The sequence below is a fragment of the Sinocyclocheilus grahami genome, unplaced genomic scaffold (genome assembly GCF_001515645.1).
Source record: "Sinocyclocheilus grahami isolate Dianchi unplaced genomic scaffold, SAMN03320097.WGS_v1.1 scaffold636.1, whole genome shotgun sequence".
NCBI lineage: Eukaryota > Metazoa > Chordata > Actinopteri > Cypriniformes > Cyprinidae > Sinocyclocheilus > Sinocyclocheilus grahami.
The window spans coordinates 92,407-104,842 of record NW_015505815.1 but is presented as its reverse complement, the minus strand read 5'-3'; the positions used below and the strand labels follow the sequence as shown (position 1 = coordinate 104,842).

Here is a 12,436-nt window from a genome sequence, read left to right as displayed (position 1 = left end):
GATTCAAAAACATGAAAACCCATTATAAACGAGGCATTTGTTGCATCCAGTGGGGACATAATTACGGATTATAATGACTTATACTGTCTTTTAACGCGTTGCATTGCGCCGCATAAACATAAAACCATGTCTGCATTTGTGATCGGAGAGATGACAAACAACAAGCGCTACTCTACACTGCTCAAAACTCGCGTTTGAATCATCAGTGGCAAATTCTTTATAAGTACCTATGAAAACGTACTTACAGGCTGTGAGTCAGCATTATTTGTCAGAACACCGGCATTGTAGTCTACTCTCCCAGGATCAGGAAACAGTCCTCGTCCTCCGTAAAATGTGCTGCACACATCTGAAATTTTGGGTTGAAGTGTTCTGGAACAGTGTTGTAAATACAACTTAACCACTGATTTCTAGTCGTGTCCTCTTTTGGAAGACCAAACAAAGTAGTTTCACTTTCACAATGAAACACAGAGCGTCTACACGACATGGCGGCAGCAGCAACAATACTACAGCGAGAATAAAAGTTACGCCTTCTTTCTTTGCGTGAACATTTGGGCGGCGTTATGCAAATCTTCCCACACAGTGATGTAGATATGTGGGGGCGTGTTAGAACGAGCCGTTTTAGGTAGGCGTGGACCAGTCTTAACTTTTATAATGAGAACAGCTTCTATCTATGCACGAACAGCTTTGTAACACTCCAAAGAGAAAGGAAAACTTGAAATCGCACCATATGACCCCTTTAAAAAAAGCTTCAAATCAAAATTCTGATAAAAAGTGCAGCACCAAATAAGTTTTTGTATTTGGTGCTATGCTTTTTATCAGAATTTTGATTTTGGTGTGTAGATCCAAACACAAAAATACAGGCAGAAGCTCATGTAGATTTAGTCCAATGAGGCTACAAAAAAAGTGAAGGGTCAAACCCAAAAACATTTTGCATTTGGCACTTTTACACGTTTTTGTGACCTTAAAACACACACACACACACACACACACACTGTATTGCAGTGATGAGAATCACCACTGAGAGTAATTAAAATTGAATGATCTCGTTCACAAACCCAGCAGGGGTTAAAGCAAAAAACTATTTTTTGACTGAAAATGTTTCCACAGCCAAACCCCATTCCTCAGCCATTCCTGTCACACACCCAGTTTAAGAGCAGTTTTTTTCTTGTAATTAGGAGCGCTTGTCCTCTTAATTAAAAAAAATTTGGAGCACCTTCTGATCAATAATACAAAATTCTGATCAAAAATTTGCCTTCCTAATATGAGGTGACTTTTGACTCAAAGTGACTTACAGGGGCATTTTCTTTTTACCTTTGTACTGGCATTTTTCTAATTTTATTAAATGTATGCAGTGTTTCCTAGGATTTTTTCCAGCTGTGGTGGCAGGACTATTTCTCATGGACCACGTCCCCTCCCCACCCAAGAATCAGAAGCACTCAGAATTTAATTTATTTGAACTAAAAAAAGACAAGTAAATAGTAAATAATAAAATAAGAACAAATAAATTAATGACAATCAATAGCACAAACAAAAACAATAACAATAACAAGATACAAATTAAATTAACAGTACTTTATTTTTTTCAGTTAGGTCTAACTACAATCTATTCAACTGTAAAATAACACTGGTTAGTCTTCACTGTATAATGGAGGGTTATTTAGGCTGCTGTCTCTTTAAGACCTCATGCATTAATATACTGATACATGGCTCTATGCTTACTTTTCTTTTTAGGAGCTCTTGTCCTCCTAATTAAAAAAATTTAGGAGCGCCTTCTGATCAATAATCAAAAATTCTGATCGAAAATGATCCTTCCTAATATGAGGTGGCATTTAACTTCTTAAAGTGATTTACAGGGGTATTTTCTTTTTACCTTTGCGATGGCATCATTTCCATCTGTCAAATTCAAAAATGTATGTTTATAAGCTTTTTTAAATTTCTATTTAAAACAATATAATAAGAAGTAGAATAAGACAAATAAGTTACCAATCATATGAATTAGTATTAATAAAAAATTAATTTATACTACAGAGGTGGCACAGAAGAACACAAAAGTGGCTTGTAGGTACATTTTCAGACATTCAATGAGGCTCAGAGGTGGTATGAGTGCAATTAAATTCATACATTTATGTGGAGATTAATGTTTTAAATATAACATTTTGAATACAGAAATATTAAGTGATTTAAATAACTGAAATTATACCTAAAAATGAAACTGAAACCGCCAGTAGGTGGCGGCAAATCACGGATTTTATCACTGAATCATTCATTCAATTGATTCATTCAAACGGCTGAACATTCAGGAATGAAGCAAGTGACTGTCTTTATGAATGGGTGATCATGAATCACTGACTCACTAGATTCGTTCAGAAATCTAGGGAAGTTGTGGCCTAATGGTTAGAGAGTCGGACTCATAACCCAAAGGTTGTGGGTTCGAGTCTCGTACCGGCAGGGATTGTAGGTGGGGGGAGTGAATGTACAGCGCTCTCTCCCACCTTCAATACCACGACTGAGGTGCCCTTGAGCAAGGCACTGAACCCCCAACTGCTCCCTGGGTGCCGCAGCATAAATGGCTGCCCACTGCTCCGGGTGTGTGTTCACGGTGTGCATGCTCACTGCTGTGTGTGTGTGCACTTTGGATGGGTTAAATGCAGAGCACTAATTCCGAGTATGGGTCACCATACTTGGCCACATGTCACTTCATGTCACTTCAAATGCACTTTCATTCATGAATGAAACACCGCTGTGTTTGCTTTTAGAGATGCGCAGCGGCTGAGCTGTAACTATATTTTGAACTATTTTCGTTGATGAAACAGAGCAAAATCAGGCAGTACTTGTTTATTGAACTGTTGTATTAAATCAATATCACATTTGCAAACTCCTTTAATAATTATTCAAATATGTCACTCTCCTTATCGCGATCTGTGGGCGCACAAAAAATGAGAGCACGCGAGTGAGTTCTCAAGACTCAAAAGCACGTGCAAATGATACGTTCACATTCATACCATTCATACAGTGTCATCGCGTTATAAGCGCGGAACCTAATAGCCGCAATCCGGTGCCTGAAATTCAAGTCCTGCTCTGTGTTCTCTGCTAATAACCCGACTGTGAATGATGCGAGCGGCGTCACTATGTTGTCAGTGAGAAGCTGCAGCCGTGGCTGGGGATGATTTTTGGTACAAAAATCAACAATGCGCTAAATGTTTCTTTTCCCCTCATTTTTTCCAATGAATGGAAATCCGTCGTAGCGACGGAGAACTTTAATCCCTGAACCAGTCTGAATGATTTGTTATGAATCTGGATCTCTTTGGGATGATCAATGATCCAGTTGCAAAGATTCTCAGACAATTCAGAATTATCAGTGAATAACAACATGAATTTCAGTCTGATGTTTGAGCATTCGAGTCTTTGATGACACTTTCATGGCGTTTTGCAATCCTCATTCATTTGTATTGCATTAAAAAGAGTGACTAGTATATTACTACTAGTACAAAGAATGAGGAGTAATTATAACAGTTCTGCTACAATCTGGCTGGACTATAACATCATACATAAAATCACAATGCAAAAAATATTTCCTAATTTTTTTCTTTACAGTGAATTGGACACATGTTTGTGAGAAGCTCTGTAGATTTACAGACCCATAAGCAGACGTGTGTTTGTTGATGTAGTGAACAGCTGTCCCGTGTGTGTGTGTGAGAGAGCTGCATATAGGCCAGATCGCTGAAGTTGCCAAAGCTCTTGCAGGTCATGCTCTCTCTCACACACACACACACACACACACACACACACACACACACACACACACACACACACACACACACACACACACACAGTTATGTGCTGGTGTTTGCAGCACATCACTCAGAATCCCTGTCCTAGCAGGTTTGACAAATATGAACTAACTCTGGCCTACCGCAGACGCTCCTGATCTCTCGCTTGTTTCGCATGCGTCAAACATTCGCACACATCAGAGGGAAGCAAAACCAATTAAAAAGTTTCAGGGCTAAAAATAAGCCTCAGCATCTCTGGAGACAAGCTTTACTTCATCATATTTAGCTTGATTCATATCTGTTTCACGGCTAGCAATTCAGTTAAGAGGGATCACGCTTCAGTCACCATCTAGGTTTGATCAGCTTTTTTAGAAAATCATATGCAAATTAGGTAGAAATGTAATGATACTTACAATATTTAAACGGGTGAGATCATTTCACAGCTTAAATTAACATCCATCCAATCCAATCAGAAGTGATCAGCGCTGAAATAACAGCAATCAAATTAAAGAGGCCGTATGTGCACCAAACTTAAAACTGGACATATCATCTTGGATGTACCTGGCATCCACACACACACACACACACACACACACACATACATACGCACACTAACCTGTGTGTGCAGTTACCCAAGCTACCCTAATCCTAGCAGAGCTCTTCACACGATGTGGTGAAGTGAAGTAAGACTGAGAGCGGGTCGAGCCCCAAGGGCGCCTGATCCTCACAGCTCATTAACAGCTGCACTGGAGCTCATGTGCACAGAGCTGCTGATTCCCAGCTATGGCTCTTAGTGTTGTTCTCTGTTCCTCTCTGACAGAGATCTGGTGCTGAATGCTGTGTCATTTGCATGAGTTATCATTAATATGGCACACAATGGTAAGATTTGACAAAGGCTGACTAACTCTTGAGCGTGTCGGACTCCATGGCCCTCCGCAGAGGCATTCGTTAAACATTTGCACACATCAGAGGGAAGCAAAACTAATTGAAAAGTTTCAGAGCTAAAAAATAAGCCTCGGCATCTCTGGAGACGAGCTTTACTTCATCTATTCATATCTGTTTGACGACTAGCAAGTATGAGTGATCACGCTTCAGTCGCCATCTAGGTTTGATCAGCATTTTAGCAAATAGAAGTTTTGTATGCAAAATAGCTAGAAATGTAATGATACTTACAATGCGTGCACATTTCCAGGGGATAACTTGCCTCATTTCCCTACAAAAGAAGAACATAAACATGTAGATTTCATGAACCTTTCTTAAATGTACTACACATGACCTCTCTCTTACAGACATTAGATTAAAGTCAAAGACAGCAATGTATTATATAATAAATAATAATATTTTAGGGATCGAAAACACTGTAATTTGGGAGACATTCAAAGCCAGTAAACCATTAGGAAGATTTCAGATGAGCGCAACACCTGTGAAGAGACGACGCCAACTCTGCATCAACGGTAGATTTCATGAACCTTTCTTAAATGTACTACACATGACCTCTCTCTTACAGACATTAGATTAAAGTCAAAGAGAGCAATGTATTATATAATAAATAATAATAAATAAGCATCATATTTTAGGGATCGAAAACACTGTAATTTGGGAGACATTCAAAGCCAGTAAACCATTAGGAAGATTTCAGATGAGCGCAACACCTGTGAAGAGACGACGCCAACTCTGCATCAACATACAAACCCGCCAAATGAACCTTATATTGTAATGATCACGATTACATCATGCAAGCTTTGCTTTAATGTCACAGGCATCTCTGATATCTGGATCTCGTTTCTAATGTAGAAATACTGGACTTCTGTAAAGCTGCTTTGAAACGATATGTATTGCGAAAAGCACTTCACAAGTAAAGGTAAATTAAATGCAGTATGAGGCATTTTAAAATGATGATGAGGTCTAATATATCGTTATGTCAAATGAAATAAAAAATTTTTTAATAAATGTTGAAATAAAAAATAAATCTTGAATAAATCTAAAAAACAAAAATCTGTTTTTGGTGATGTACAAATAAATAAATATTTATTTAAATAATAAATAAAACTAATTTTCTTTTATTTTTTAAGCACATTACAATAAGCAAATAAATTAGCCTACCATTGATGCCCTGCCAATCTGTTCTTATTTAGATCATTTTGAAACTTTAACAACAAAAATATTAACAACAGAATCCTACATACTAACGTCTCGTGCATAACCAGCGATACAAACCAAACGCTGCTCTGTTCTAGAAGATGAAATACTAAATGGCTCCACTCTCTGTATCTCCATCTGCTTTGATTGATTATTTATAAAGTCCCATCCAGTTCAAGGGCTCAAAGGCCCATATTCTGTCTCTGTCACAGCAGTGAGGGACAGATGAGAGACTGATTCATTCTCTGTAATAAATGAAGCTCATACACAGGTAGTGGAGCTCCACCAGGAGCAGCTTTTACTTAGTTTTAAACATTTCAGGTCTGGATTCTTTGTGTGTTTTGACTAAACAGCAGCGGTTTGCACATTAGCGCTATGTCAGGGTGAATGTGTGATGTGTGTGAGTGTATCTGGGTTTGGTGTTGTGCAGCAGCGTGGGCTTTGTGAACGGATCATGTGATCAGCAGCGAGAGCTGAAGCCCCACAGCAGCAATACAAAGAGATGGAAAAAGCTACAATTGGGCTGGCTATCGAAACAAATTTAGATACAAAGATTTGAACGGGAGAATCGTTCAGTCAGAGTGCAGAACTCGCGCAGGACTGAAGTCTTGAGCCGCTTCAGTGATGAGCGCGTTCTCTGCACTACTCATTCCTAGCTTGAATAACCCTTTTGATTTTTATTTGGCTACTGAAATAACCAATGTGAAGTCCTGATGTTCTAATGCATCTGGTTAAATTCTGGGAGAGATGCACAGGCAAAGCTCCCCAGCATTAGCCTGCCTTGCCTATGAATATATTTGTTTGCAGAAAGGCTTCAGTGATCCAGAACGTGTGTTATGCTGAAATGAGGCAGGCGGTGTGAACGCTGTGCATACAGGTCACAGCACCACAGCTGTTGGGCCTGCAAACGTCTTGGGTTGTTCTCGGTCCGTGCGTGGCTTCTGGACAGAAAGCAAACTTGTATGAACTGTGTGGATCAGATTCAGTTCAGGTGAAACGGACTGTAAACGGTATCCTCTTTTTACTGATTAGAATTATTTTTGCTGCGTGTTTGTAAGAAACAAATCCATCATTAAGATACAGGACACAGACAGTCCCGCTTGTTTGAGCGCATAACATTTAATCATGATGTTAAATATTATTTTTTGCATTAGAGTAATTTTAACTGTACAGCAAAAAAAACAAAAAACATACTGCATTACATTATGCGAATAACAGGAATTACACAAAAAAAGATAATTTTTGGCAACGTTAATTTTCTTTTTGAATTTGGGGTGAGATTTTATCTGGAGATGTTTTTGCAAAAATTTTCATTAATTACACTACAAATATACCGATTCTGCAGGACTCTTTGTGGTTTTGTCTTGCATCCTCAGAGATGAAACATCACAAATCTATGAAACTGACTGTGAAAAGCAGATGCAGTATATGCAAATGCAGAGCCGCACTAAAATGGCATCTGAAGTGTTTTTGAAGAGTGGAACTGAGTTATTAATACCAGATCCCCTGAGTCCAAAATAAACAAAAGACACCAATGATTATTCACAGTAGACCTTACTATCCACGAGCCTTGCAGCTCAGAAAAGAGAGAATAGACAGGAAAAGATGGCGTTTTAAATGAAACCCTGAATCATTAGTGGGCTCTTCTGAGATGTAAATGAACTCTTTCGTGGGCTGAACATTGTCTGGAAGACCTAAGAGGCAAACACTCAGCGTAGTTCATAAATAATGCATTCACCATTCAGAGTCGATTAGACCGCACAAAATATGCACTGCACAGTGAACGCACACCCTTGCTCCCTGCAGAGCAAACATAAATACACAAACAAAACTCGCTGAAACATCTTCAATAACACAGTGTAAAATGAATAGAGAGAATGAACGACAAATGTGTCATGGCTGGAGATGCTGCTTATAGCTGGTCATATTCATAAATGTCAGTCTTTGATGTCCTTTTTGCTCGTGCCAATTACATTTAAGCAATACGGTTTGAGGCCAAAACAGTGGTTTGTGATGGAGATGTTAGACTAGACATAGAGGAAACATCTCCAAAACACACACACACACCTCAGACATACGCTTTAATCTATTGCTTTTCCACAGCATCCATTCCTAAAAATTCACAAAACAAATCATACCCTTGAATAGACGTGGACACGGGTTCTGTGTGATTCTCCCTGTTTTATAAGTCTGAAATTAGACTCTATTCTAGTATAGGAATTAGGGCTGGGTGATATGGCCAAAAAAAATATCACGATCAAATTTTTCATATCAGTTGATATATCACGAATTATCACGATGAATTTAAAATATTTATTTTTAAAGCTGAACGGCAGATTTTTTCCTCTTAAGTGAAAGCTGTGGAAACCAGACCATTAATTGTGGTTTTAAACTACTCATAACATAAACACTTCACGTGTTTGAATTATTTAAAATTCTCTAGTAATTTTTTCTTATCAAAATAAATATCTTAATAGAAAAATTTATTTCTTAGTTTCTGCATGTTCTAATGAGTGATATTTAGGGTTGGGTACCGAACTCGGTACTTTTAAGGGTACTGACCTAATTGCGTAGGTACTACCAAGCACCGATTCACGTTAAATCGGTGCCAAATTTCGGTACCTGAGAACGCATCTGGGCGCATACGCTACAGAGAGAGAAAGAGAGACCCTGTGACGGGATGTCACCCCTGCAACTCGTTCAAACAACACGCAGGGCAAAAACGCGGATGGGATCGTGGAGTCCATTCATAAAAACATAATTTACTCTATAGCGCAGAATGCCATGGAATTCGTAAATTTTGGACGAATAAATCAAAAGTAGCCACTACCACTTAAATCGAATCGTGATATGAACTAGTGTCTGCGAACATTAAAATTCAAAAAGACAATTTAAATATGAGTCCTGCATGTTCCGCTTGCCTCTGTATGTATGAATGGCGGAAATGCGGTTTTGTTTACTACACAAATACTGAAGCACGCGTGACGCTCGCGGTGATTTTCGGCCTCTGCGTCTTACTATATGACGGCATGAACACAAAAACGTAATCTCCAGAGCTGCTGTGAGAGTCACTTCGTGAGAATTTTACCATTTCATTTGAGAAAACTAGCATCATCATACTGTATACACACAGAAACTTGATGGCATCCTGTCAAAATAAAAGTACGGTTTAACATGTAACAGAAATATGTTACTCTTGCATTACATTTGTAAGGAATAATTGACAACGGGCCGTTGAATTATTAGAAAAATAATGCACACCAGAGGTGGTGATGCGGCCACGACGCGAAGCGTCATGTGTAGCCTTTAAGTTGCTGCACTATATAGGCTAACTGATAAAATCGTCAGGGCAGCGCTGACGACACCTTTTTGTGCAAACTGCGTGACCGTAGTGTATAGGGACTGTTAATGAGGACAAGAGAGCTCCCTGGACCTACTTTCGCCGTGCGTTTCCCTGAAAATAACTGCACACCTCAGAACGTTCGTCAGCCAATCAGATTCAAGCATTCAACGGCCCCGTAGTATAAGTACATCTTTAAATATTCAATTTTCTATCAAATTTAAATATAAAACAATTAAATGATAAAAATAAATATTACAACCAGATTAATCACTAATAAAAAAAAATACAATCATTAGCCTATTAAAAAAAATGTTTTAAAGGAATATTCACACAATTTTTCTTCCTTGTATTATTTTCAACAGTAAAACTCAGTTTGTTTGCCAATAAAAAATAAAGAAAAAGTTTGTAGGCCCCTATTGTTCAAAATGTTGAAATTGAGACTTTTGGGCTTATTTTTTCACTGAAATAAATGTTTTTGTAACTACACAGAGTAAAGTACCAAAAAAAGGTACCATTGGATACCGCCACCGAAATTCAGGTACCGATAACGGTACCGTACCGGTTCAAATGTGAACGGTACCCAACCCTAGTGATATTGTTTCAATTCATAAAACAGGTTTGTGTTGCCTAACTTTGACGATGTGTATCTTCAGCACAGTTTGCAGTGCAGGCTGCAATATTAATAACATAACTTTTTTTTTGTCTCTTAGAAATGCACATTTGACAGTAGCTTGAGTTGACAGTAGTAGTAGCTTGAGTTAGGATGCAGATGTAAATTTATGTTCATGATCAAAAACAGTAACACCTGGACAAATTGTAACAGCCTCATGTTTATATAGTGACATTTAATTATTCTGACTGTTTGAGTTTTATTAAAATTAACCATTGGTCTTCTTATAGCATACAGAGCATGATAACCACAGTTAAAACCACACATATAGCCATGGTAATACGTAACTATATGGTTTCTAGGTGTTGCCTAACTTTGACGATGTGTATCTTCAGCACAGTTTGCAGTGCAGGCTGCAATATTAATAACATAACTTTTTTTTTGTCTCTTAGAAATGCACATTTGACAGTAGCTTGAGTTGACAGTAGTAGTAGCTTGAGTTAGGATGCAGATGTAAATTTATGTTCATGATCAAAAACAGTAACACCTGGACAAATTGTAACAGCCTCATGTTTATATAGTGACATTTAATTATTCTGACTGTTTGAGTTTTATTAAAATTAACCATTGGTCTTCTTATAGCACACAGAGCATGATAACCACAGTTAAAACCACACATATAGCCATGGTAATACGTAACTATATGGTTTCTAGGAATTTGTATGAAAAACAGTAATCTAAATAAATTGTATAAATGCACAAAAGCTTAGCTTAATCACAAAACATACTGTAATCATATACTATGACTCCTTTAACACATTACATGTCTACATTACAAATATAATAAAATTCGATATGAATATCCCACAATACCATGGTGCTTGTTAGAGTTACTACAGTAAATCCATGGTAAATGATGGTGATTTGTAGATTGAAAAGCCTTCTGACTGTATCGCTGTGCACAGTGTTTCTGCTGTTTGTCAGCACTGTTTCACCTGCCTTTAAACTAGTTTAAATCATTTGTGTTCTTTGCTGAATTCAAGCGCTTCACACTGGATCTCACAGCGCTGTTTAGTGTTGCGTGACCGACACTTATCAGCGAGTAAACGCATGCCATCTGAACTTTGACCCGAGTGGATAAATGCTCCGTGTGGTGCAGTTCAAATGAGTAGCGCTGATTCCTTCCGCTTTTGGTGCATAAACATTATACCGAACACTTTTTGTTTTATCGCCCAGCACTAGCAAAAAATCTATTCTGATATCTACGTAACACCACCTGCCTTTGGTAGTAATACCTAAAAAAGATCAGCCCTAAAACTAAAGATTATTATTTTCTACTAAAGGAAAAATTGCAAACATGAGTAATAAAGGGTGGAGAACTGAAATGATCGTTCTTCATTTTCCTTTACAATGCCCACAAAAAATGACTAATGCTCACAAACAGCTGCACACTGCCTGAGTGCAGGCCTCCGCTTGACTAGTGTGTGTGTGTGTGTGTGTGTGTCTAATACCTGCAGAAAGCCAGCCGCTAGCATTCCTATTGATCTCAACTCCACGCAGGAACAATACTAGCTTTACATGTCAGACAGGCGGCTCTTCCTGTCTAGGTGGGCAGTTCTCCAACAGAATAAACTGCAATGTACCAGACCTTACATGACGTCCAGTGAAAACCTTGACCCCTCAGGCATACTAATAATAATTATTTAAATCTAAGGCTCTATTATTTCCATGATGCAGAAAACATTAGAATTATATGGAATCGTGGAATATAGTCATAGAAATAGAAGTTACTGTATAATGCAGAATGTCAAAGATTAATCATATTGTGATATGGAATAGTGTCTGAATGTAAAGTGCAAAAAAACAACAACTGATATCTATTAATTTAATTGCTTTTCAAAACATTATTTAAATTTTTGCAGGTTTTTGATTTTATTTCACAACAACCATTTACGATAATACATTTAAAATTAAATCATAAATCATGTGGCTCAGTGGTAGAGCATTGCGTTAGCAGCGCAAAAGGTCGTGGGTTTAATTCCCAGGGAACACACATGCTGGTAAAAAAAAAAAATTATAGCCTGAATGCACTGCAAGTCGCATAAGTGTCTGCTAAATGCACAAATGTAAATGTACTATTGTAAGTAAACAAACAAACAAACAAACAATCAAATAAATGTTTAAAGATGTATGAATTCAATTTTTGATTATTAAAATGTAATTAAACCATTAAATTAAAGGAGACATATTATGCCCCTTTTTACAATATGTAATACAAGTCTCTGGTGTCCCCAGAATGTGTCTGTGAAGATTCAGCTCAAAATACTCCACAGATCATTTATTATATCATTTTGAAAATGCCTATTTTGAGTGGAAGCAGAAACAGGCTGTTTTCGGGCCCGTCTCTTTAAATGCAAATGAGCTGCTGATACCCACCCCTTTTTCCAGAATAGAGCTGCGCCATTACAGCTCGGACCTGCTAAAAACATCTGTTTTGGTTCTGATTATCATGTTTATCACGCTGAAATCATGCGTTTTAAACCATATGATATACGGTTTTCTGAGCGCACACAT

General features: G+C 37.8%; 1 protein-coding gene across 1 annotated transcript in view; it reads right to left on the bottom strand.

Moving 5' to 3' along the window:
- LOC107558205 (calcineurin subunit B type 1-like) overlaps positions 1-12,436 on the bottom strand; it is a 32,950-nt gene that overhangs the window by 15,432 nt on the left and 5,082 nt on the right. Inside the window, exon 2 of the mRNA XM_016241829.1 lies at positions 4,944-4,983. Within this exon, the coding sequence (XP_016097315.1) occupies positions 4,944-4,983 (40 nt within the window). The remainder of the gene's footprint in view (positions 1-4,943; positions 4,984-12,436) is intronic.